The sequence below is a fragment of the Zootoca vivipara genome, chromosome 1 (assembly GCF_965207765.1).
Source record: "Zootoca vivipara chromosome 1, rZooViv2.hap1.1, whole genome shotgun sequence".
Classification (NCBI taxonomy): Eukaryota; Metazoa; Chordata; class Lepidosauria; order Squamata; family Lacertidae; genus Zootoca; species Zootoca vivipara.
In genome coordinates, this window is record NC_142582.1 from 111,582,694 (window position 1) to 111,610,587 (window position 27,894).

The 27,894-nt window shown below is 46.3% G+C and overlaps 1 protein-coding gene across 1 annotated transcript in view; it reads right to left on the reverse strand.

Annotated features, from left to right (window-relative positions):
- Positions 1-23,067, reverse strand: part of KCNK10 (potassium two pore domain channel subfamily K member 10) — a 71,517-nt gene extending 48,450 nt beyond the window's left edge. The window contains exon 1 of the mRNA XM_035117643.3: positions 22,360-23,067. Within this exon, the coding sequence (XP_034973534.2) occupies positions 22,360-22,411 (52 nt within the window). The 5' untranslated portion in view covers positions 22,412-23,067. The remainder of the gene's footprint in view (positions 1-22,359) is intronic.
- Between the last annotated feature and the right edge of the window lie 4,827 nt (positions 23,068-27,894).

The window sequence follows — 27,894 nt, forward strand, 5'->3', positions numbered from 1 at the left end:
CTCTCCGGGGGGGGGGGAGAAATAACAGGAACAAAATAGCCATGTGAATTGCTCCCCTGCTTAGTCAGCGGTAGCCAACACGAGGCTCTCCAGATATTGTAGGACCACAAGTGCCAGGAGTCCCGGCCACCATGGTCAGTGGTGAGGGCGGATTTGAGTTGGCTACCCTTGCCCTTAGTCAACAGCTGGGACTGCCAGGGGGGGGGGGGGAAACAGAGGCTCCTGCCTCTGTACATAGCTTCCCTGTGTGGTGAATATAAGGGGATCAAGTTGGAGCATCATTGTTGATGAGGGGTAGCTCTTAGCTTGTTTTCGGGCTCTGCCCCATTGACTCCTTGCTCTCGGCTCCTGACTCTTACCTCACAGCTGTCTAGGGCTCAGATCTGACAGAAAAAAAGGAAATTAATTACTCAAAAGAGTGGGTTCCCCTCTGTTCCCATCCCCACAACACACACACACACCCTTTTCAACTGCAAGCTTACTATTGACTTCTCCAGAGTCAAGAATATCTCACAAGAAGCCTAAATTTAGGGGTTGTGGTCAATGTATCTCATGCATCCCCAAACTCGGCCCTCCAGATGTTTTGAGACTACAATTCCCATCATCCCTGACCACTGGTCCTGTTAGCTAGGGATGGTGGGAGTTGTAGTCCCAAAACATCTGGAAGGCCGAGTTTGGGGGTGCCTGATATATCTTATGCACACTGGAACAAGCCAGTATGACTTTTGTGAATACCCACTGAAGTCAACCCATTGAAGGAAACTAGAGGCTTGAACATAGCCTATGGTTTGCTGTCTTCTGACCCAAGTTGTGCTCTGTGCCAGCCTTTGCTAACCTGGTGCCCTCCAGTTGTTTTCAGACCACAAAAACTGGCGCTGATGGGAGTTGTAGTCCAAAATACCTGGAGAGCACCAGGTTGGTGGTGCAGGGCCTTCCTGATAGACCCAGTCAGGAAGAGGAAGCCAATGCCAGAACAGTAATGCCCATGCATGCCAACAGATGCTACCTCCCAGGAGAAATTCATATGTGCACAGTAGCGTATTTATTGCTCACTGTGTTCCTGTAAATTGACGCTGGGGCAAGAGTGCCTACTAGCATGGCGAACCCAAGAAGCGAGTATTTTAGAGCATCTAAACTGGACCTTGCTGTTCTAAGAAGAAAAGAAAGAATGGCTTGCCAAACCAGAAGAGGCGTCCGCCGAAGGAATCTAGAGGTACAGGAATAGACATGTATTCAAATGAACTGTGGAGATTAAGGAAGTGAGCAATGGCAGATTCCAACAGAAAACAAAAAGACTGCTACCATGTCGCCTTACCGCACAATCCTGATCCATAGTACCATAGTGACCCCAAGGGTCATCTAGCCCAACCCCCTGCAATGCAGGAATCTAAACTAAAGCATCCATGACAGATGGCCATCCAACCTCTGCTTAAAAACCTCCCAGGAAGGAGAATCCACAACCTTCCAGGGGAGATTGTTCCACTGTTGAACAGCTCTTACTGTTACTTACTGACTATGGCTACTCAGAAGTGATTTCCACCAGGCTTACTCCAAGGTAAGTGGGGTTAGGATTGCAGTCTTCATCACTAAATCAACACAGCCCTTAAGTGTTTTGGCAAGGGCTTAACAGCCAGCACTTTACAAGATAAATCCTAGTGTTCTAGTCATGTTCTCTTACCTGGAAGCAATCCCCCCACATTCCAGATTTCTGGAAGCTCCTTGTGGTTATTTATCGGTGAGATAAAGGTACTTGATACAGAATCAGAGGTGCACTTTCCTCTTTTTTAATCATTATTTCATACTTATCAGGCTGAACCTTGACAGTTGATGACAGAACAAGTCCCCGGAACAATTCCCTGCCTTTGGCGTAACTGCATTGCAGACTGAGCTAGGGGGGGGGGCTTTATTTTTCACCATGGCAGAATTGCCATTATAGCAGTCGCAGAACACTGAAGAGAGGTTGTAAGAGAAACTGCTAAGAGAACAGCTGCGTCCGTTTCCCTAAAGTGGATTCTCTAATGCAGTGCATAGAGTTGCTGACTTCAGCAACATTTCAGCAAGCTGCAGCAATCGCTGCTGTTGGTGTCAATGAATTTGGGGGGGGGGGTGGAGCAGAAGCAGAGGCAAGCAAGCCAGAATAAAGGCATAAACTATGGTTGACATCAAATGTTGTTGACCAGCAACAGGGAGAAATTTTGCTTCTTTGAAGCGACACTGGAATTGCTTTTCACTTTGATGCAACTTCAAAAGCAGCCCCTGCCTTCAGCTTGGTGGGTGCCTGCTCTGCTCAGAGCACCGCAACTCAGAGTCCTGGTGTTGACCTTTAAGGTTCTAACTCAGCTCTGGGAAACCTTTTTCAGCCCGAGGACCACGTTCCCTCATAAGCTCCCCAGTGGTGAGTGGAGTCAGAGGCAAAAGCAGCTGGAGTACTGCATGCCATGGGCCATGCTTCACCAGCTTAACAGCAGTCTGAAGGGGGAAGTGGAGTGACTCCACCTGCAACTGATCAGCCTGCACAGAGGGGAAGGTGCTGATGAGAACCAGCTGGCTCCAGCCTTCTTCAACAGAGCTCTCAGCAGCAGTCGGATGCTGGAAACAGCGCCTGTGGTCCCCGGCCCAAACTTGCTGCTTCCTGCTCTCCAACCAGACCATTGGCTCTGTGGTCATCTGGATTCCCTGGCCTCTGGACTGTCTGACTTTGTATGTGAGTTCTGCTCTCAGGCAAGACTTCCTTGGAGACTCCAAGCCCCTGCTTGCTTGGCAACAGGACTTAGACGGGGCTAACACACTGCATTGGCCAGTAGAGTACATCTGAGCCACAGGAAGTCCAGGGTTTCTACATTTACACAGTTCACAGCCACCCGGCTCTCTCTAACCTCTGTCCAAGCATGCAGGAAGCATTATCAGAATTTGGGGGTACATTCCAGTCATGCAAAAGCACTTGAGGAGGATACAGAGCAAGACCAGCGAGGGGTGATGCCTGGGGACAGAGCTGTGGCCTAGGGAGAGGTGTAGCTTTAGTCTGATCCCACAGGGCTTTTATTATAACCTTGGTCAGGCATCCCCAAACTTCGGCCCTCCAGATGTTTTGGACTACAATTCCCATCTTCCCCGACCACTGGTCCTGTTAGCTAGGGATCATGGGAGTTGTAGGCCAAAACATCTGGAGGGCCGCAGTTTGGGGATGCCTGACCTTGATCCTTCATTTTTGATATATATGGTGCTCAGGAGATCTTATGATGCCGCATACCACGAGGAATGAAGCTTGGTTGTCATCCTAGCAGATCTTTTTCCAAAAAGAAACCCCAACAACCCTGAAACTGTCACATTAAAGCAATTCTGAAGTGGCAATTGTCAGCTATTACCAACCAGAGTCTAATAACATGATTCCTGATAGTCTTTGAAAAATCAACATTGTTCTATTCCACCAGCCTATAATTGGAATCCAAGTAATTAATAGCTCTTAGGCCAAAGCAACTCCTAATTAGTTTGGAATTTAGTATAAAGAGTAAATTTTAAATGCCTCTAATTTTGCAGATGCTTTGTTCACTGCTGTAAGAGAGAGGGCTTGCAGAGAGCAGCCCACTCTGCTTACTTCCATCAGATGAGAGAGCAGCAGCAAGTCTGGGAGTTCAAATCAGGAACAGGAAGGGTTAAGACGGGTCCAGGGCTCTGCAGAGTCCTGGTGGCTCAGCTCCAGGTTGGTAGCAGGGAAGCAGGGGAGGAGCTAGCTTCAGCAGGGGCTGGAAAGGAGGGAGGAGAGAGAACGGCACCTCAGGAGCCTGGTTTGGGACCACGGAGGACCCATAGAGCAAGGAGGAGGGGCGTTTGGAGTCTTAAAAGGGGGGTCAGAGCCCACGAGACGCCATTGTGGGCTTCTGCCCCATGCAGAGCAGACATGATTTGAGACATCTCACCACTGTATATAGCATGCACAATAAAACTATGAAAATCCAGAGGATGTGTGGAGTGCTTACTCGGGAGTAGCCAACACCCCATCTGTGACAGCAAGCCCACAATCTTTTGATGGCTACCCCGAGGGAAGAGGGCTGCAAATGGAGCAGCCGGCATGAAGTTGGCAGCATCTAAAGCAGAAGAGAGAGATGCCGAGGGAGGATTGGCATGAGTTGCCAGCACCCTGCAACTATGGAACGGCTCAAGCACCAGGTAGGCACCCAGGCACAGGGGAAGCCAAGCTTAGTGAACCGAGCAGCTCGGAACACAGCCAAGCCAGAGGAGCGGAGGCTGGACAAGCAGAGAGGACACTCGGGACGGGCCAGCACTTTGTAGGGCGACCCTCAGCACAAGCTGGCTCTAAGACTGAGAGGCATGGTGGCGTGGAAGTGCAGGAGGCTGAGAGGCGAGTCCGGGCAGAGGGGACAGACGGAGGGGAAAGGCAGCGGCCACAAGTTCCCATACAGTCCCGGGGAGGCAGCTGCAGCACAGCACAGCCCCCTCCAGCCAGATGTGATGCAGAGGGACAAAGCCCGCGCGCGGGTACTTTCAAACGCTGACGCGGGAAAACAGAGGGAAGAGAAAGGCGGGAGATGCCTTTACAATGCACCCAGCCACTGGGTGGAACACTGCCCCCAGAGGAAGGAATGGCGAGAGCAGGCAGGCACAGACACAAGCCTGGATGCCAGATCAGGAGGGGAGGGGCCAGGCAGAGCACCAACAACTGAGCCCTCCTGTAACACCCCACAGCACGACAAAGAGATGGAAGTGAGTCTGCAGCTGCCAAGAGGCCAGACCCAGGAGACAGTCGGGCTTCTCCGCAGGGGCAGCAGCAACGATTTCCTATCGGTGCACTTGGCTAAGCAGGATCAGATTCCCATTTTCCCAAGGGAGCTGCCCATGAGCGTCTTGACCGTAGGCGGCCGGGAATTGCAGGAGGGTGAGGTCACGCAACAGACCCCCTCTCGGAAGATGACAGTGAACAAGCACGCAGAAGTGCTAGCTTTGGACTTAATGGACAATGACCCTGTGGGCAGCCAGCGCCGGGGAGATCTCACCTTTGGAGATGCAGACGGCAAGGAGCACTGCAGGAAAGAAGGAGAATCCTCAGGATCGCACCACATCAGCTCCCCAGGCGGATGGAACGACGCAGAGGCGGGGATGCAGGAAGAGAAACTGAGCCAACTCACCAAAGAGGACACTTTTACCCAGAACATACGGAGGGACTTGAGGGAGAAAAAGGGGGCAGGGGAAGGGCTTGCCGAGAAAGAGGGGTTACTCTTTAGCAATGATGCCCGGTATATGCCCCAGGACTCCCTCAGAGGGAAGATTCTCAAGCAATATCATGACAACCCCACGGAGGGGCATGCAGTACATGTCTTCACGAGGCTCACACCCAGTAAGGCCAGTCTTGGGCGAAACCCCAGAGCCTTCCCAGAGCAGGGGGAGGGGGAGATTGGGGGACCACCTATTGAGGCATGGGGTGAGAGGAGGGAGACAGTACACCAACAACTGGATGGAGACGTGGCAAGGGGCAATGAGGCTTACAAGGAGGGGGCAGACCATCACAGGGGACTGGAGAAGGTCTTCCACGGAGGGGACAGGGTCTGGCTGTGGTCAGAAGGCCTTCCCATGGGGGGAAGGGGGAAGAAGCTGGCACCCAGAAGGCTGGGGCCCTTCAAGGTTCTGACACAGATCAACCCTGTCACCTTCAGGGGGGAAGCACCTACAGCGAGAAAGGTCCATCCCGTGGGTCACAGGTCTTTGCTCTCACACTTTAGGGAAAGCCCAAGGTTCAGAGGACGTGACACACATCCAACACAAGACGCTGACAGGAGGGAGGGGGAGGAAATCACACAAAAGACACTAGACAGAAGGGTGGAGGGAGAAGGCAGCCAAGAGGTTCCAGAAAGAAAGGAAGAGGAGGAGGTCTACAGTGCCACAGCGAGCCCGGGCTCCCGGTGGGGGGAGGGGGGGTTAAAATGTCTGATGGCCAGGCAGGGCACTCCTGCTTCCCAAAACGCGGAGGCAACCACGCACACCATGCAAGGGGAGGACCGCACACTGGAACTGCACGCTCCTTTCTCCCACAGACCCAAACCACCACACGTCAGTAGCACAGGGAACACAGAGGGGGAGGGCGATCCCAGGTGGGGAACAGGGGAGACGCAGACCCAAGGAGCCCTCCGGGAATCGGAAGCAATTTTCCAGAGGGAGGAGGAGGATGACAACGGAAGGAACTACACGGACCAGCCACCCAGCACCGACGGGGAACAGGATTTTACACACACTACAGAGGAAGAAGACCTGTCAGGCTTCCAGCCCTCTTTACAGACATCAGACCAGGCAAACCAGGCCTCAGAAAGAGGGGGGGGAGCCTGGAGGGGGGGTGGATGTAAGAGAGAGGGCTTGCAGAGAGCAGCCCACTCTGCTTACTTCCATCAGATGAGAGAGCAGCAGCAAGTCTGGGAGTTCAAATCAGGAACAGGAAGGGTTAAGACGGGTCCAGGGCTCTGCAGAGTCCTGGTGGCTCAGCTCCAGGTTGGTAGCAGGGAAGCAGGGGAGGAGCTAGCTTCAGCAGGGGCTGGAAAGGAGGGAGGAGAGAGAACGGCACCTCAGGAGCCTGGTTTGGGACCACGGAGGACCCATAGAGCAAGGAGGAGGGGCGTTTGGAGTCTTAAAAGGGGGGTCAGAGCCCACGAGACGCCATTGTGGGCTTCTGCCCCATGCAGAGCAGACATGATTTGAGACATCTCACCACTGTATATAGCATGCACAATAAAACTATGAAAATCCAGAGGATGTGTGGAGTGCTTACTCGGGAGTAGCCAACACCCCATCTGTGACAACTGCTTTTGTAGAAAACAGTCGTCCAGACAATGAAATAAAGCAGGGAGACCACACTTCACAGCCAATTGTACGGCTGGTTCACAAGTGGGAAATTGTGCATTAAAAAGCATGTTTGATATGATGGGGTAAGAGCCAATTGTATGTTTAAACACCATCAATTTGTTGATAGTCCTTTCAGTTGATTATTAATATGGGCTAGTCTGGCTGGTGCTGAATAGAGTTGCAGTCCAACAAAATCCGAAGGGCATCAGTTTAGGGAAGGCTGACCCAGTTGATAAGGACCAATTTGGATGCTACAGCAACCTACCTGTCACAGCAAGCATCTTCCATGGATCTGACACAGGCAAAAATGCAACACTGAACTATGAAAGACAGTCCGAACTTTCATTTGCCCCTACTGCAACCAAGGTCAGATTGCTCAGGGGAGGGAGTTTTACAAGTGCTCCGCAGTAATGAGAGCAGTGAAACTACGGGAAGGAGCCCCAAGGCTGGCTTTTCAGCAGTGCACAAATTCCCACGCAAAATCTCAGGGCTGAGATAAACATCACAGGCATGAGCAGCTGTCCTTTCTCCCTTCCCTTACGCTGCACCTCTTTCCTGATTGGACAAGTTCTGCAAGTCTGGAAAAGGACTATGACACCCTGGAGACTGCTCTGTGAAGACCTAAAATATTTTAAAGAGGGTTGGGGGAGATTTCCTTTTAACCTTCAGGAAATGATATCTTCTGTCATTACATGAAGTTATTGTGCCTTTGACTTCTCTTGCACCACACCGCATTCCATGTATAGCTAAGGGCCAAATGGCGCATCATGTTAAATGCACTGTCGCATTTAACAATGGTAGTTTTAAACTAGAGCCCAAGTGGGGTAGCGATTAGAGTGTTGGACTAGGACCTGGGAGGCCATCATCATCATCATCATATTTAATTAATTTATTTGTGTACCACCCTTCATCCGTTGATCTCAGGGCAGTTGACAACATAAAAAACACAAGATAAAGAACGCAAAATACATAATAAAAACTATAACCCCACTCTCCTCCACCTGCTCCCACAAACACATTTAAAAGGGTGTTGGATGAAGCTCAGTGGGTGACCTTGGGCCAGCAGCTCCCACCCTAACCTAACAACAGGTTTGTTGTGGGGATTAAATTAGGAGTGAGGGGAGAACCACCTTGAGAGAAAGGGGTGGAATATAAATTCAATAAATAAATAAATAAATAGCAATTGCTGCCTGGTTAGGATGGAGGCTTGATCACGAATCAAGACTCTGGATCCTGTTCAAGACTCCCAACTCTGCCCTGATTCCAAGAAAAATCACACACACACAAACAAAATATCTGAAATCAATTCCTTTAACTCAACTTGTGGCTTGGAACCTCATCCTGTCTGCGGTCATCAGCACCTGCAAGCTGCCAAACAGTGTTTGGACAAGGCTGATGAGCCATATAGATTTCTGTCTGCTTGTCTTTATACTTAGCTCCTTCCAAATCTTCTCATTTGTTGCCTTCCTTCATTATATCCTTCTTCAGAGCACGAGGGCAGCCTCGCTGGATCAAATCAACAGTCTTATCAAATCCAGCAACCAGTTTCAAGCCAATCAGATGCCTAGTATGGGAAACCCAAGTTCAGGACACGAATGCAGTCGCCCTCTCCTACTGTTGGTCTCAAGCCACTGGCCTTCACTGTCATGCTGCCATCATGACTTATTATCCTCCATGAATTTGTCTAACCGCTTTGAAGGGCTCTATTCTTGGAGGGGTGTGTGTGTGTGTGTGTGTGTGTGTATTTACCCCATCTAAAGTTTTAAAGCGAACTATTCCTAGGCTTTTATATACTTCTACCAGCCTCTGGATGAATATTTGGGGACTATGAGTTCAAACAGCCTCTACTATTTACAGATTCACATTCAGTGTGAATAATCGTCATGTGAGCCATCTAAGGAAACAGGTAATGAACTAGCTTTGGCAACATCTGACACTGGTTGGAAATAAGTGAAAACACCAACTGGTCCATGACTGTCTGAATGAAGTAATGCCAGTTTAAATGACTGAACTTATAGTACAAACACAGCAAATGAGGCTATGGTTTTGTTTTTGTTTTTTAAAAAAGTTATATTATTCAAGAATATGTATGTGCACTTAACAGGATAAAGTCACACAACTATTTAATAATAATATTATTAATAATAATTTATTTATTTATTTATATCCCGCCCTCCCCGGCCAGGGCCGGGCTTAAAGCAGCTAACACTAAATATAAATTACAATAAATTGTAATAGAAAACAACAACAAACAAACAATTAAAATACGGCTTAAAATACAGCTTAAAATGCAGCCTCATTTTAGTAGTAGCCCTTAAATCAAGACCATAAAGGGAGGAAACATCAGATATTCACCTGAGCCAGCTATCCATGCTGGTCCTACATGGGCCAGCAAAAAAGCCAAGGGAAAATTTATATACCAAATCCCATATAAGGGATCAGAGTGAGTCTAAGCTGAAGGACAGACAGAACAGCTCCGTCTTGCAGGCCCTGCGGAAACATGTCAAATCCTGCAGGGCCCTGGTCTCTTGTGACAGAGCATTCCACCAAGTCGGGGCCAATGCTGAAAAGGCCCTGGCCCTAGTTGAAACCAATCTAACCTCTTTGAGGCTCGGGACCTCCAAAGTGTTGTTATTTATGGACCTTAAGGTCCTCTGCGGGGCATACCAGGAGAGGTGGTCCCATAGGTATGAGGGTCCTAGGCCGCATAGGGCTTTAAATGTCAAAACCAGCACCTTAAACCTGACCCTGTACTCCACCGGGAGCCAGTGCAGCTGGTAAAGCACTGGATGAATGTGATCCCACAGCAAGGACCCCATAAGGAGCATCGCCGCAGCATTCTGCACCCACTGGAGTTTCTGGGTCAGCTTCAAGGGCAGTCCTGCATAGAGCGAGTTATAATCATCAAACCTGGAGGTGACCGTTGCATGGATCACTGTGGCCAGATCAGGGCGAGAAAGGTAAGGGACCAACTGCTTAATACGGTGGAGATGGAAAAATGCCACCTTAGCTGTGGCTGCAACCTGCGCCTCACTGGAAAGGGAGGCATCGAAGGTTACACTCAAACTCTTGACAGAAGGCGCTGGCACTAATTGAGCCCCCGCAAGAGATGGGAGTTGCCCCCCCAAGCCCATGTCGTCCCAACCCAGCAAGAGGACCTCTGTCTTCGAAGGATTTAACTTCAACCGGCTCCCACGCAGCCATCCAGCCACAGCTTCCAAGCATCTGGTCAATGTGTTCGAGGCCGAGTCAGGATGGTTGTCCATCAACAGATAAAGTTGGGTATCATCAGCATAGTGATGACAACCCAGCCCAAAACTCCGGACAATCTGGGCAACGAGGCGCATTAACAATATTGAAAAGCATTGGGGTGCCGCAACCACAACTCCTTCCCTAGTGCCACCCTAGTTTAGAAGAAACACCCCAGAGTCCTTGCTGCCATGAGCTCACCCTGGTTACATGTTCATGAAGAGCTTCGAAATGATAACATTTCCCTTTTCTGATTGTTGAAATAGTCACCAGATATTCCATCCAAAACCCATGCCATTTACCTTACCTATCTGCCTGTATCCTGTATCTATTTAGATCGCAAGCATGCGCAGAGTGCCTCTAACACTTGCTCTGCTAGTTTCACTGTCCACTAGTTCCATTCCCCACTTTCTTGTTCCAGCCTAATTTCCACAAGACCCTGCATCCCTGATGTATCTTTTTCCAATTTAGTTAAGTACAGTCAGTAATGTTTGCCACCTGTGAAAGTTTGCCTTCCCTGTTTCTGCTAGCAGCTATGGATAGTAATAACTTTGAAATCATTCAGATATCAGGCTCTGCTATCTTAAATCAATAATGGGGGTCTCAGGATCCCCTTTTGTGGCCTAAACTAGTCTCAAAAAAGGTCACATCCCTGTTCTCTAAACCATGATTATACACACAGCCTTATGAATGCTTCGAGCCTTCTGAAACTTGATGAAACTTATTGAATTGTGGGCTTAGAATTCTCCTTCGTTTCTTCCTCATGCAAGTGCTCCACACATCTTACTCTACATAGTAACCATATTTTGAAATGTTTGGTCATAGATAAGTGACCAAAAAAAGAATTAATGTTTTACCAGTACTGTACGTCTGCACATCCATTTAAAGTTTCTTGAGGCCAATTCCATGTGTTCCTCTACTCTTTTAGGAAAGCACAATATTCAAGCAGCTTTGTTTAAATAACACACTTCATTGTACTTTGCATCCCGAGAAGTTTGTTTGTTTAAAAGCATTTCTAAACTGCTTAATATTTTTTTAAAAAAATCACCAAGTGCTATACAAAAAGACAACCTAAAAACATTAAAGCTGTATCATAAAAACTGAGATACATCATGGAACACAGTTAAGAATTATAAAAACAAACAATATCTGAAATTAAGTAATAACAGGGTTCAATTTTATGGGCCAGGGAAAGTCTGGGCAAAAAGATGTATTTACAAGACACCTGAAGCAGCTAGTGCTTCCTGTAAATTTGAACTTTAAAACTGAGAATCATGTCATAAACATACACTAAAATATCTCAGTGCTCAAGAAACATAGTATATTATGTTGTGTTGCATATTTCCAGCCCTCTGAAAACAGGTGTTCTAGCTTGAAACGTAGAATTGCATCCTGAACTTAAGCACCACATTTCATTGCAATAGCCCAATGGTCAAGGAAGTTATTGAGTTACAAACAAGTAGAGTCCAGGATTTCTCAAGACTCCTCTTTTGTGCCTTTCCACTTAGGCAAGTGGTTCTCCCTTCAAACATATTGGATCCATAAAAGTAGCCTAATGCCAATTATATTTATCATAAATTGGATACAGTGGAGTAATGGTTAAGATTTTTTTATTCTACCTTTTTTGTGTGAAACTATCACCACCCCCTGCCCTCCCCCGTCACTCCCCCTCCCCCATCTCAGTCCTGCTCTCTTCGGTTTTGCCCATTCAGAACCACATCAGATACAACAAGCCACAGGATTTTGACTTCTAAACAAAGGAGGCACATACTGATCGCGCCTACAGAGAACATGTTTTGCAGCAACACAATGAATCTGCCATATCTGCCTAGCGCAGGAGTACACACAAACATCTACCCACACAGAGCAGTTTATATGTGGCTTGGATTTCATGGGCAGTGGCCTTTGAGCAGCTTCTTGTTTATATTTTTTTGGGGGGAGGGGGGTTTCCAGTCACCGCAATCAGAATAAAATCATTCACAAGGTTAATTTATTTTCTCACCCCAAGGGCATTTCAGAAGGTGCCTTTGATATAAAGACAATTGATGGCAGCCATTCTTACATCCACCGTGAAAAGGATGGTGAAAGCTTGTCCAAATAACTCCATAGTGGACACCTGCAGCTTCCTGCTGACCCAAACATCAATCACATGACCTATAAAGCTTTCTTTTTTTAAAAAAATTCATGTTCTGCGCATTTATGGTGCAGCTGAATCCATCTTGTATGCTCTCTTTAAAGCACAGATTTAAACCCCCTCTCAATGGGGAATATAATTAAATTTCCTTCCTCACATTACTCTTCAAGGAGCACAAAGGAAAATAAAGCATACCCACTTTTTTTAAGGTCTTGTTCCAGAGATCTCCTTATAGCAAACTGCATAGCTTCCTATTTATCTTCCTAGGCAAGAGAACGGCTGAGTCAGTTCTTCGGGGATATGAACTCTGCGGCTGCAGCAAATCTCAGTGTTTTATACCTGTTGCACGAAACAGCAAGCAGTTCCTGTGGGATTGTGTTGCTATAGTAGTGCTAATTGTTGCTTCACCACAACAAAGCATCTTTATAAGATTTACCCAACCCATTTTTTTAGGGACAGCTCCACGCTTTCAGCAGGAGATGTACAAAAAGAAGGTGAGGGGTCACGTCTAGTCCCATGACTGTGAAGTACAGAATCATGGAATCAGTTCCCGATCCTTTTCCACTAGTACAGATTTCAATCACTCTGTTGCTGCTCCACTAAAGGGCAGTAAGCAATACATGGACTTTGTCAAAGGGCTCCACCAAAGTCCCAGCTTTCTGCTACTACGGTATCATTATTCTTTTATTATTTATTTCATTTATGAGTGACTTCCTGTGAAGCATCATCCTGGAAAAAGTGATAAGTGGGGTGCTGCGGGGTTCTGTCCTGGGCCCATTATTGTTCAATGTCTTCATAAAAGACTTGGATGAAGGAACTGAGAGGGGTGCTCATCCAATTTGTAGATGACACTGTTTCTCAATGACTAATTTGCTGAAGGGTGGACATCTCTGGCTGCATGGCAAGGAAGCTGTTGCTGTATTATGAGCTCCCCAAACTATAGAGTAGGCACCATGAATCTTGGAGGAAGTTAAAGTGGAAGCAGCTAACCATGAGTTTTTCATTTGTCCCTCTGATAATGCCAGTGACCTGAGCATCTTTTCAGGCTTCCAGGTGAATGTGTGGACCCCAAAATTGCCTGTAACAAACTGCCAATTTAGTGGCTCAGTTGTGACAACCTGAATTGGTGGTTGCGATACTGAGGAACTACCGGTTGACTTGCTATTGATCACAATGAGACCAATGTGGTTTGAATAAAGGCTTGGACGAGGTTTAGTTATATGTAGCTGCTGTAAAAATAAGTCAACAACAATATTATGCTAAATTATGACTGCGAGAATCATGCTGCAATGCCACCTTAGCACATTCTGTACATCTCTACAGGGAAATAAGTATATATGAAAGTATCTTCTAATCCATAGTAAATCAAGGTGTGTCCAATGGCATGTGGTTTCTCACTGTCCCCTCCTTCTGTAGAAGAGGCACAAAAGGGCTTAGAGGTGGCAATGCATGGAAATGAGAGATTATTCAGGGACTATCCATAAATCAATGAATGGACCTCTCACATCCATATGTGGCAACAGTATAAAGTGTGATATTTATCATTTAAAGTGAAGCCCAGGATTAACACAGTTTAACCACGAACAGTTCCCAAGAGTCCTTCTCTCTCTCTCTCTCTCTCTCTCTCTCTCTCTCTCTCTCTCTCTCTCTCCCATTCTTCTTATAATCAAGCTCTGTCTATCTTTTCTTTGTTTTAACTGACATTTACAGTTTTTTTTTTAAAAAAAACTATGCTTGATTGTAAACAATTGCCAAGGCTTATTTATTTATGTATTACTCTATTTAACAACATGTATATATTATTTATTTATCTTATGTCAACAATCTGTCTCCTGAGAAATCTCTATGTGGGACAAGAAGCTACAGTTAGAACTGGATATGGAACAACTGATTGGTTCAAAATTGGGAAAGGAGTACGACAAGGTTGTATATTGTCTCCCTGCTTATTTAACTTATATGCAGAATTCATCATGCGAAAGGCTGGACTAGATGAATCCCAAGCCGGAATTAAGATTGCCGGAAGAAATATCAACAACCTCAGATATGCAGATGACACAACCTTGATGGCAGAAAGCGAGGAGGAATTAAAGAACCTTTTAATGAGGGTGAAAGAGGAGAGCGCAAAATATGGTCTGAAGCTCAACATCAAAAAAACCAAGATCATGGCCACTGGTCCCATCACCTCCTGGCAAATAGAAGGGGAAGAAAGGGAGGCAGTGAGAGATTTTACTTTCTTGGGCTCCTTGATCACTGCAGATGGTGACAGCAGTCACGAAATTAAAAGACGCCTGCTTCTTGGGAGAAAAGCAATGACAAACCTAGACAGCATCTTAAAAAGCAGAGACATCACCTTGCCGACAAAGGTCCGTATAGTTAAAGCTATGGTTTTCCCAGTAGTGATGTATGGAAGTGAGAGCTGGACCATAAAGAAGGCTGATCGCCGAAGAATTGATGCTTTTGAATTATGGTGCTGGAGGAGACTCTTGAGAGTCCCATGGACTGCTAGAAGATCAAACCTATCCATTCTTAAGGAAATCAGCCCTGAGTGCTCCCTGGAAGGACAGATCGTGAAGCTGAGGCTCCAATACTTTGGCCACCTCATGAGAAGAGAAGAATCCTTGGAAAAGACCCTGATGTTGGGAAAGATTGAGGGCACTAGGAGAAGGGGACGACAGAGGACAAGATGGTTGGACAGTGTTCTCAAAGCTACGAACATGAGTTTGACCAAACTGCGGGAGGCAGTGCAAGACAGGAGTGCCTGGCGTGCTATGGTCCATGGGGTCACGAAGAGTCGGACACGACTAAACGACTAAACAACAACAACAATTTGCATTCCACTTAATCACAGTCACCTCTAAGCAGTGTACAGAAGATTTAATACGATAAGACTGAAAAAGAGTTAAAACTATATAATCCGTTTTAAAACGCCTGCCGGAATACACCGCTTTCTCAAATGAAAGACCTCTAAACAGTTGACAAAAGACAATCTAAGATATTCCTTAAAGGCACCAGTAAAAGTGAATATTAAAAACAAATTACATTAAAATAGTTAAAATATAGAACAAAACCAGTCATTTAAACGTTATTATACTTACTGAAATCACGTTAAAATTGTATGCTAAAATTACATGCCTCCTAAAATTACATGCCTAGGTAGGCAAGCTGGGGGGGGGGGTTGTTCCATCTTCCACATATAGCACTTGGCACTGATGTGGTTCAGGAGTGATAAATCCTGTCCAGGTTAAGGGCCACATTTCCTTCTGGGCAACTTTCCAGGGACCACATGCTGGTGGTAGGCAGGGTCAGAAGGAAAAATGGGCAGAGCAAGACATGTGAATGTTACCTTTGTACTGTAGGCAATTTCCTACACACAGTTGTAATCCTGTTTTGTTTTTGTGTGCTCGGTCATTTATGGTGTCTCTACTGCCTCACTGCCCTCTCCTTTTTCTTAGGCCACAGTCCTCAAATTCTTCACTCGGTGGTTTTACTGGGTGTTTTTTGTGGGTTTTTTTGGGGGGGGTGGGTTTTTTTGAGAATCTGAGAATTTCTGCCCCTGCTAAAGAAATTTAAGGGTGGGTGGGTGTGTAGTTTCTCATAAGCTATAGTCTTCTGTGGAGATGTGGCAGGTTCCATTTATATCTTGTATCTCAAAAAGCCTGTCAAAAGCAAAAGGCAATACATCATAAAGATCCAAGCTCGGTTGGTGAGAAACTCTAGAGGTGTTCAGATCTCACAAAGTTCTCTTTTAAGGCTGAAGAGCTTGCGCACATTCTCCCCAACAAAGACAGGCCCAAATGACTAGTGTTACCGTGGCAACTGTGGAGAGCTTGCGCTCTCTCTCAGGCTACACAACTATAACACTACAGAAGTTCAAAACACTGAGCCGCAGATAAGCACCGTAAAATTAGTCCCACAAAGTTTGCAAATGATTCTCCAGCATCTCTGCCAATCTATCTAGCTTTTCCTCATCACTTCATCGTCTTACGCTCATGCTGATTCCATTCAAGTGAATTGAGCGGCTCTGCAATTATTATCAATGCTTGTCTTATACATGGTGCTCTCGGGGCCATGTCACTTATCACTCAGAGCATGTGTGTTCAACAGGGAGCCCAACAGAACTTGCCATTTCTAAGTTTCACAAGTTCCAAACCTACCATTGTTCACACTTGTGCGAAGAAAGCAGGATACAAAGCTGTGTTTGGACCAGTCCTTGGTTCTTCCATGAGAATGGTTGAGTTTGCCTCTGGGTATAGATTCAGTCTGTCAACAACTACTTTGCAGAGTGATAATTCGAACAAATGGGAGCTATTGTCTCAATGACAGATACCAAGTGTAAGGGTTTGAAATACTGGATATATTTGTGGGTTAAAAACCTCAAGCAAACATCATTCATCACATTAAAAGCTAGGGTGATCGGAACTCAGCCCAGGAGTCAGGCACACATTTAGTCACTTGCCAATCACAAGGCACACATCTTAGAGACATTTCACAACACGTACACTCAGAAAAGTAATGTAGGTAGACTTTTGAAGTTGTTCACCCACTTTAACTGTTTTTAGCACTGTAATTACCTTGCAATACTTCCATCCATGTCAGACGTCAAATCACTTAACAGTTGACAATTATGTTTATCATTGCCCACCCCACATTCTTCAGATAATTATTATTACCCCACAATTGATGGCCATGAAAACTAAAATGCACATAAACAAACAAATAAGCAATCTGCCAGACCTCTTACTTTGGATTCAGGGTCAGGGTTACATTATTCTATTTTTCCAAATACTCATCCAATCTCTCGCATGTAAGTGATCCATGAGGTTTGAAATTCTAAGTGTCTATCTTAATAATTGTGCAAGGTTATGGTACCAAGTGAAACCATCCCCTACATTTTGCCATATAATGTATTTATTTACCATATTTCTATACTGCTTTTCAGCCATAATGTTCTGTGAACAGTCCTGAGATTTCTTTGGTATCAGGAGGTATATAAATTCAATAAATAATAATAATAATAATAATGGTTCTCAAAGCAGTTCACATTTTTAAAAATCAACAGACATAGGTGGATGATACTGCCAACCACAGACCCAGAATACCAGTTCCTTTCAATGGTATTAAGGAAACTATATTATATGACCCCCTACCTCAATATAAGGCATTAACATACATTGTGAACAAGTACAGTGGTGCCTCGCAAGACAAATTTAATTCATTCCGCGAGTCAATTCATTTTGCAAAAAATTCGTCTTGCAAATCGCGGTTTCCCATAGGAATGCATTGAAATTTCTTTTTTGCCCATAGGAACGCATTAATTAAATTTCAATGCATTCCTATGGGAAACCGCGATTCGCAAGACGAATTTTTCGCAAAACAAATTCGTCTTGCGAGTCACCATCAGATCGCAAGATGCATTCGTCTTGTGAAAAATTCATCTTGCAGGGCATTCGTCTTGTGAGGTACCACTGTAATTTAGTAATTTAGTAATTCAGGTGTGTCCCCCCTCAAAAAAAAGGATAAACTAATGGAGTTGTGTGTTGAAAGTTTCCTAGAATCATAGAGTTGGAAGAGACCACAAGGGCCATCCAGTCCAACCCCCTGCCAAGCAGGAAACACCATCAAAGCATTCCTGACAAATGGCTGTCAAACCTCCGCTTAAAGACCTCCAAAGAAGGAGACTCCACCACACTCCTTGGCAGCAAATTCCTCTTTCGAACAGCTCTTACTATCAGGAAGTTCTTCCTAATGTTTAGGTGGAATCTTCTTTCTTGTAGCTTGAATCCATTGCTCCGTGTCTGCTTCTCTGGAGCAGCAGAAAACAACCTTCCTATTGGTTTCATTTGTTTATTTTATTAATTCTTTGAATGAAATCCAGGATTTCCCTTCTGTTCACGGAAGCGACTGAGATCTAGCAACCTTCCACTTCTGGAGGAAGGAGAGCAGGGCTGGCTCAAGACATTTTGGCACCTGAGGCTGACTCCAAAATGGTGCTCCTGTCCACACCAGAGAAGAAGGGATCAGGGAAGCTTTTCATCAGAAACAAGGAGATATCAACATTGAGATCTGCTGCCCCGTTGGAATCTGCCACCTGAGGTCACCTCACCTTGCCTCAAGGGAGGCCGACGCTGAAGTGGACAGCAGCAATTTTCTCCAATTCACCTTTGCCTGTCACACTCTATTCCAGAGGGTCACTCACTGCCTCCCTCCAGCAGTTTTTTTAGTGGGCAGAGATGGCTACAAATGGAAGAAGGAACTGCCAGAAACTGCCTCCTCGCCCACACCCTTCCTCCTTTGAGAGCATCTCATGAGCAGAGTTCTTCTCATGGGAACTCTGGATCCAACCCTTTGTACATTGAATTATCTTTGATGCACCAAGGCAAATGTGTAATGGAGAGATAGGTCATCTGCTTTGTTTTAATGCAAGCTAGGAGCATTTGCAAATAATGTGTTTGCTATGAGAGGGAAACTGCTCATTGAAATCAAACCACCAGAACCTTCTGACAGCACATCATCCAATAATGACATGTGCTCAAGAGATCTCATATTCCCAGATCCTGCTATGCTCACAATCTGGGGAGAAGGGGTGCTCCCTGCTGATTTCTCAGAAAAGAAGGATAGGTTAGCAGTGGCAGCTTGGAAGTTTTAGTCTGAATTGGCCCATGTTTCCAACTAGAGGGATCCCTAGTGGAGAAAACAGAGGGTATAATTCAAGATAATGTAGTTATTATTTTTATTTATTAATTACAATTATATTCTGCCTTTCCTTCATTGAGCTTGTTGTTGTTGTTGTTGTTGTTTAGTCGTTTAGTCGTGTCCGACTCTTCGTGACCCCATGGACCATAGCACGCCAGGCACTCCTGTCTTGCACTGCCTCCCGCAGGTTTGATCTTCTTGCAGTCCATGGGACTCTCAAGAGTCTCCTCCAGCACCATAATTCAAAAGCATCAATTCTTCGGCGATCAGCCTTCTTTATGGTCCAGCTCTCACTTCCATACATCACTACTGGGAAAACCATAGCTTTAACTATACGGACCTTTGTCGGCAAGGTGATGTCTCTGCTTTTTAAGATGCTGTCTAGGTTTGTCATTGCTTTTCTCCCAAGAAGCAGGCGTCTTTTAATTTCGTGACTGCTGTCACCATCTGCAGTGATCAAGGAGCCCAAGAAAGTAAAATCTCTCACTGCCTCCATTTCTTCCCCTTCCATTTGCCAGGAGGTGATGGGACCAGTGGCCATGATCTTGGTTTTTTTGATGTTGAGCTTCAGACCATATTTTGCGCTCTCCTCTTTCACCCTCATTAAAAGGTTCTTTAATTCCTCCTCGCTTTCTGCCATCAAGGTTGTGTCATCTGCATATCTGAGGTTGTTGATATTTCTTCCGGCAATCTTAATTCCGGCTAGGGATTCATCTAGTCCAGCCTTTCGCATGATGAATTCTGCATATAAGTTAAATAAGCAGGGAGACAATATACAACCTTGTTGTACTCCTTTCCCAATTTGGATCCAATCAGTTGTTCCATATCCAGTTCTAACTGTAGCTTCTTGTCCCACATAGAGATTTCTCAGGAGACAGATGAGGTGATCAGGCACTCCCATTTCTTTAAGAACTTGCCATAGTTTGCTGTGGTCGACACAGTCAAAGGCTTTTGCATAGTCAATGAAGCAGAAGTAGACGTTTTTCTGGAACTCTCTAGCTTTCTCCATAATCCAGCGCATGTTTGCTATTTGGTCTCTGGTTCCTCTGCCCTTTCGAAATCCAGCTTGCACTTCTGGGAGTTCTCGGTCCCCCCCATTTTATCCTCACAACAACACTGTGAGGTAGGTGACTGGCCCCCAATCACCCATTCATATTCAAGTGGGAATTTGAATCTGTCTCCCCAGTCTTAATTCAGCACTCTAAGCTCTATACCATGCTGACTCTTAAGAGTACTGAGATATATGAATACAATACCATATTATTACTATATGACCATATGTTGTTGTTGTTGTTGTTGTTGTTGTTGTTGTTATTCATTTGCTACTAATATTTGCTAATCATGAAAATAACAACCTTAATATTTATAGCCCACTTTTTCTCCCATTGTGGAATCTGAGGTGGCAAACATGTCTCTCAGGCAGCCTCCCATCCAGCTACTGACCATACTCAGACATGCTTAGCATCAGCAAAATGGCATCATCATCTCCTTTCACACCATGACAGTTCCAGGTCACAGAACCACTGCTCTAATGCCCTACAATTTCACTCCAGGCACATTGTGGTCATCATGGGTGAGACTGAGGGTGACAAACAGGTGGTAAGGACCCAAGGCACTGGACTGGCTGAGGTGGCAGCAGACCTTTCAATCTCACAACAGCACTCTTGGGCAAACGTATGGAAAAGCGGCTCTCGTGATGCTAAAAGTACAGCCAAAGTTGTTCTAGCCCTAGTGTCTGCAACATAGCTGAAGTTTAATCTATCCTTCTACTTGGCGTTACTTTATGACTAATACGTGATGTCAGCACAAACGTGGGAACGGACACAGTAGCACACCACCCAGGAGAAACAAATCCCAGCATTTGAACTAATTGGCTGTCTGCCACTTGAAGATTTGAACATCTCAGGCCAATTGGTGAACTGGAGCCAGCCACCTGTTGGGAACGAAGGATCACATCCTTCACAGCTGATTAAATATCTGGCTCTGGCCACATGTATAAGCATCACTGCCCATCCTCACCACAGTAATCATGCAATGCCCAATTTATTTATTTTTAGACTGGAGAAGCATCAAACTTTTTTTTTTTTAAGAATCGCATGACAGCCATTCTCCCAGCTGTCACACAATAAAGATTTCAGAATCGTCATCGTTTTCATGATGGTAATAAATCATTCTCTGAAAGGTAGAGGCAAGCACACCTCTTCTGCACGTATCCTTGGTGAAATCCAAGTGTCTGGGATATTTCCATAATTCAGTTGTCATGCTGTTAAAGACATGGCCATGCATGAAGTCAGCACTGAATTGGATATTTCTCCCCAGTACATGCACATTTTAGAGCACAAAGAATTAGGTGAGCAGGGAAAGGAAGGAGCTGAACCAAGTCCTTCAGAAAACATATAAACCTGACATGCATCAACAACACTGAACTGTTAGAATATTTCTTTTCAAGTTTATGGACATGCATTTTCAACTGGTTCCAAAACCTAAACGGATCCGTACACCCAGATAAATATGTGCCACACTCCCAAGAAGAAGAATAAAGCAAAAGGATGCTACTGGGCATTTATTTCACAATCAATACATGCTACAGATTGCTGAAAACAAGCATTTGTGTGTACTCCTGTGCTCTAAACAACTCCGACCGTTGTACAGAAAGCCACAGCAGTGACACGTACACGAGCCTTGTGTGCTATACCATCACCCACCCAAACAGTCTTCTCACAACACAGCCTCCGCTTAAACACAGAGGTGATCTACCCACCCACCAAGGCAGGAGTGCTAACTCAGTTGTTGTTAACAGGGCGATGACCCAACAGCTGAAGGTCTTGTCAAGCTTTGTTATTTACCATGCCTTTCTGACTGCAATCCCAATAGGAGTCTTACCGCATTCACTTTTTAATCCCACCCACCAAGCTGCTAAGAGACATTTGACATTGAGGGCACCAAAGTGGACAGCGGATGCTCACTCTCCACCTCCACCGACCCTTTTACGGGAGACAATGATCCCCAGAAGCAACAAAGGAATCTCGCAAACAAAATATAAGGATCTCCAGGACCTTATCAAGCCAAGACAAGTTATCATCCAGAAGACTAAAATAGTGTACGAGGGGGGGATGATAATTGGAGAGTGGGGGAGCGAGAAGCAACATCACGTTTGCTTTTTTGGTTCTTGGGTTTTGTTTTGTTTTTCAGTTGGACAAGTTTCTCTCCCTCCCACTCTGCACTCCAGAAAGATCATAGCATTGTTGCCCATCTTCCAAGACGGGAGTCAGCAGGGAGAGGAGGGTCCATAACAAAGCCTCCAGTCCAAATCATAACCAAAGCTGTCTCCTTTCTCCCATTCATTAGGTAGGAGGAATAACAATCCCAGTTAGGAAGATGGGCAATGAAGATAATTTAAAACACAAACAAAAAATGAGTGAGAAAGCAACACCAACCTTGAGGATCCCAGTTCACCTGTTTCCTTGGAGTCTCAATTGGAAATTTCATCGCTTCCTTTGCACCAGGATGGGGAAAAGGCTAAATGAAATCCTAACCTTTTTCTGGCTCGGTGCTGCAACCAAACAAACAAATTAATTTCAGGTCAGGGGGAGTGTGCGCCGTTGTGAGTGTGTGTGTAAGGAGGGAGAGAGAACTAGTGGTTGCCAGGCAAAGATAAGCTACACGTGAAAACAAGGAAGAGTGGGCTTTGCACTGGAGAGCAAGTGGCAAAGGAAGCAGCCGTGGAATGAGCTTTGGTACAATTTGAGAGGGAGTCGAAATCGCCTGCTGGAGAAAGGAGGAAGTCAGATCCAAGGCGCTGCCTGGTTTTATACGCGCTCCAACAGCAGTTGGCTGGTCTTCTCACCCGTCCCTCTATTTTTTTGCAGATGCTCCTTGGGCGCTGCTGAGCGTGCCCACTGCAGCATTACACGCTGGGCTGGCGCACACGTGAATGCATCGTCCAGCCAGATGCAGATCTAAGGCTGCCAGGGAATCTCGCCAGCCAGTCACTCAGTCAAGCCTCGCCTGAGAGCCAGACAGCCACTGCCGCTGCTTCCGCCCTGCTAATACATTTGGAGAAGGCGTTCAAGCAAACCATCACCGTCCCTGCACCGCCACCAAACTCAACAGCCACTGAAGGGCGAGCCCAGCTCGAGATGTGCGCGTGGCGGGGGGGGGGGGCGGGGGCGGAGAGAAGACACCAGGAGAGAGCAGACGATAGAGAGAGGAGGGGGAGAAAGTCACCCACTGCTGGCTGGTGGAAGCTGCAGCCGCATGGCTGGTGGGAGGGTGGGCGAGATCATCCCATCTGAATGCAGCAACAGCAGGCGGCGGCGGCGGCAGGAGGCGCAAGCTAAAAGGAAGCGCAGACTCTCCTCGAACAGCTGATGTCAAACTTCAGTGGGGGCACCTTGCCTTGGAAGAGGGGTGTGTGTGCTCCGAGGGAGGGGTGGGGAAGAGAGAGGGGGATCGGCTATACGTGGTGGGGAAAGGGGGCGGGGGTTAGTTGAGCTCCGGGTGGGGTGGGGGCGCGGGTGGGGGCTGGCTACTTACTGGCTCTCTTCCTCGCCTGGAGGAGGAGATTGCAGTGCAGTGTTGTTAGGTGGAGTTTTGCAGCGGATGCGCGCTTGGCTGGGTAGTAGGAGCGGCGGAGGCGGCACGAGCACATGGCTGGGGGGGGGGGGGGAGGACGCGCCAACAAGAGCTGCAGAGGGAGCCCCTGCAAAAGGAAAAGAGGAAACGTTGGAGCGGGGGCGGGAGAGAGAGAGCGAACTGGCGGGAGAAGTTTTGCCAGGCGAGGCGGGTGCTTTTGGATCGCGCCAAGGACTTCCACCGTTGGCGCAAAAAGGCGAGTCCAACGCTGAGCGCTGGCGAAGCAGCTGTGCGTGCGAAACGTCGCCGGGTTCAGTCTCCAAGCAGGCCTTGGAAGGACTCCCACCCTGAAACTCTGTAGAGCCGTGGTCACATACCCTCCAACATTTCTCTGATGAAAATAGAGGTGTCCTGACCTAAGGAAAAGCGGCGGGACATTTCAGGATCAAATCAGAAACAGGGCGGCTTCTGTAAATCCCGGGTTGTCCCTGGAAAATAAGGAGACTTGGAGGGCCTGTGAAGCTTAGATTCCTGGATTGCATTCGAGGCACCCCAGGAGTTTCAGCTCCATGGATGCCCACGTTATAAATATGCATATTGTTCCATCGTTAAAAGAAAGTCTATTAAATGATGTATAGATGGTACCTCACTCCAACCAAACTAACAAAGATGTATAAAACAGGAAACAAAAGTTGTTGGAAATGTGGGGTAGTTTTTTCCACATGTGGTGGTTATGCGACAATGTGAAAACTTACTGGGATATTATTAAAGAAGATTCTTAGGTACATATACCAGAAAAAACCAGAAGCATTCTTGCTAGGAATGGTTGGAGAAGATATTGCTAAGATTGATCAATAACTGTTCCTATATGATACAACTGCGGCGAGACTATTGCTAGCTCAGATGTGGAAACAACAAGTGCCAACAGCGGAAGATTGGTAAAAGAAAGTATTGGAGTACGCAGAAATGGCTAAATTAATGGGGGAAATTCGACAACAGGGCGATGAAACATTTCAAAAAGAATGGGGAAGATTTATGATATACAGTAGAATTGAATTAAACCTCATAATGTGCATATAAATATTTTTATTGTATTAACAGTAATAATGACAACATGAACTACAAGGTAATTAAAATAATTAAATGTATCTACAAATAGTAAGATAGACAACAAATCTGTATATTTAGAAGGGTTTATCTACTTACAAACAATTTATAGATAAGTCTGTAAACAAACAATAGTGTTCAAAACAAACAAAGACAATGCGAATAATTTAAAAGTGACATAAAGAAGTCAGAAGAAGGAAGAAGGGAAGTCAGCTCATGTGTACAATTGTACAAATGTACAATGTAATGTAATATATATGGAAAGTATGAAGCTTGGAAAACCAATAAAGATTATATTACATATATATATACAATGGTACCTCAGGTTACAAACGCTTCTGGTTACAAACGCTTCAGGTTACAAACAAGCTCAGGTTAAGACCTTTGCTTCAGGATGAGAACAGAAATTGTGCTCTAATGGTGCGATGGCAGCAGGAGGCCCCATTAGCTAAAGTGGTGCTTCGGGTTAAGAACAGTTTCAGGTTAAAAATGGACCTCCGAAACGAATTAGGTTCTTCACTAGAGGTAGCACTGTGTGTGTGTGTGTGTGTGTGTGTGTGTGTGCGCGCGCGCATATTGTTTTTAAATTGTCTTTTTATTGCTTCTTTTATTTCTCTGATGGCATTTTATCACGTTACGATATGAATCCCATAGAGTTCCATTTAAAAAGCCTACAACATCTAGCACAGTGCATTACCATTGCTGCAGCAGACAGAAATATCATTAAGCGGTCGGCCAAGACCCACAGCAATTTTCTAGTGGTCCGTGGAGGGAAACGTTTGGGAGCTGTTGATGTAGAGACAATACTGAGTTAGATGGAGCAATCTGAGCACCATCAATGTCATGGTCTGGCTGGGTGCAGAGGAGTGGTGCCAGTTGGGGAACCCCCCAAGGGAACCCCCAGGGGAAGAAGGCTCAGAGGGACTACAGCTCAGAGGGACACTGGGACTACAGTGAGTGTTCAGGGGAAGCAAAGTTGGGGGAGGAAGTGTGGGAAGCTGAAGAGGTAACAGGGTTTAGTGAGTGGGAAGAGGCAGTGGCAGAGGGCATTCCAGACTCAGAGGCGGGAGAGGAGGGGGCCCAGGAGACAGAGATGAGCCAGACTGCTGAAGGATCCAGAGAGTCCCCTTTCTTCCTGGTCTCCCAGGACACACAGAAAAATGAAGAGAATGGAGCAACAGAGAGAAGGGGATGGAGCTTTGGGCTGCTGCAGGAGGAGTGGTGGGAAGGTGGGGACCTTTTAGTCCTTGCCACTGCTGCATTGGAGTAAGACCTACTGGGAAGAGTTGCTGTGATCACTAGGTCTGCGCTGTTTCGGTTCCTTTTAATAAAGAGTTAACTTCACTGACCCCGGGTGTTTTATTTCTGACCTGCCCCTGACTCCGGCTCCTGACAATCGGGCAGCCTCCTTCTTAGGAGGTGCAACTTCAGAGTTTGTCACTGACAGGGGGTCCATTAGAGTGAAAGGAGGAGCAGAGCGTGGTGGGTGCAGCCTGCCCCGGGTGTCATCCCTGAGGGAGGGGTGACAAAATCCCCACTGGGCGGATCAACGCTGCACCAATCGCACACACTCCGGGTGCATGAACTAGGGCCGCTCCAGGTGCCTGAGCGGCTAGTTCCGCCGCTGAGGAGGAGCACTGCCCCTCTTACCTCAGCCAGCCCCTGCTCACCTGCTCACCTGCCTTTCTTACAATAAGTCAGTGGTGGCTCTGTCTGTCATTGGCTCAGGCTCCGCCTACCAGGACCGGACTTTGGTCATTTTTTGTAATATGGCACCCTGTGCGAGGCCAAAATCTGGCGCTCTCAAATGGATCTTCTCAGTTATAGGCCTTATCAATTTTGCGACCCCTCAGCTCGGTGCTCTCTGTGGGGGAATCACCCACACTGCCCTAAATCCAGCTCTGCACTGCTGGTAGTGCCACCTTTCCTTCCATCCCGTCAGTGCCAATGGGCCGCTGCCGCCTCTGTATTTAATGGGAAATGTGCATGGAATTGCAACCTCTGTGGTCACAGACCTTCTGTGTTCAATTATTTCCCCTCCACGTGGCATAAGAAGAACGTTCTTTTCTGAAGCAAAAGCCATGCACAGTTACATTAAGGCCATTGGAACAAGTTTTCTGCATTCAGGAAAATGTAGTGTAGTGGTTAAGAGCGGCAGACTCATAATCTGCGGAACCGGGTTCGCGTCTCCGCTCCTCCACATGCAGCTGCTAGGTGACCTTGGGCTAGTCACACTTCTCTGAAGTCTCTCAGCCTCAGTCAGCTCACAGAGTGTTTGTTGTGGGGGAGGAAGGGAAAGGAGAATGTTAGCCGCTTTGAGACTCCTTAGGGTAGTGATAAAGTGGGATATCAAATCCAAACTCCTCCTCCTCTTCTTCTTCTTCTTCTTCTTCTTCTTCTTCTTCTTCTTCTTCTTCTTCTTCTTCTTCTTCAAAACCACAAAATGGCTGGTGCAAGACTCATTGCAGATAAACAGCACATTAACCAACACACTTGCCCATGGTTTGCTGGCACAAGTCCAATGTGAGGTAAACACTATCCCAAGCAAGGCATGCATTGTGACTAGATCTGGAAATGGGGAATTTGTGGCCTTCCAGATTTTGTTGGACTACAACTCCCTTCACCCTTGACCTTTGGCATCAGCTGACTGGGGCTGATGGGAGTTGGGGTTCAACGCCATCTGAAGGGCCAAAGTTTTCCCATTCCTGGATAAGGGATGGTAGCTTTTACTATGTTTTGAAGCAACTGTGTTCATGGAGGAACTCAAAGAACAACACTTTGGTATTCCTATCTGCAACTGAAAAGAAGTATGGAAATTTTGTAACATATGAATGAGTAAAAAAAAAGCTCCCTTGAAAGTATGCAGGTACCAGTTCACCCTTTTTCTGATACATGTCCCTCTATTATAATTTTTTTTTAAGGGGGAAATTTCTTCATCAGATTTTTCTTTATGCTGAAAGGAAATTTCCCTCAACTTTGGAGCACTGGATTCTCTGCTGTTCATACACACGCCACACAGTTTGCATTGCTACAGCTGTTGTTTGCTGGTTCTGCCCTGTTCCTCCCACTCCGGGGTTGACTTCTGGTCAAAGACAGGTTGGCACCAAAGGACTCCCAAGGGAGGATCAGCTGGTTCTGGAGACGGCGGAATCACAGCAGCCTTGCACACTTGACTACACTCACCCAGACAGAAAAACGAGACAATCTTCAGCTCTGTTGGGACTTGGAATTAGCAGTGTGGCCGCTTAGCTCAGTCAGTGATTTGGGTGTTGCTTTTAGACTTTGTCTAT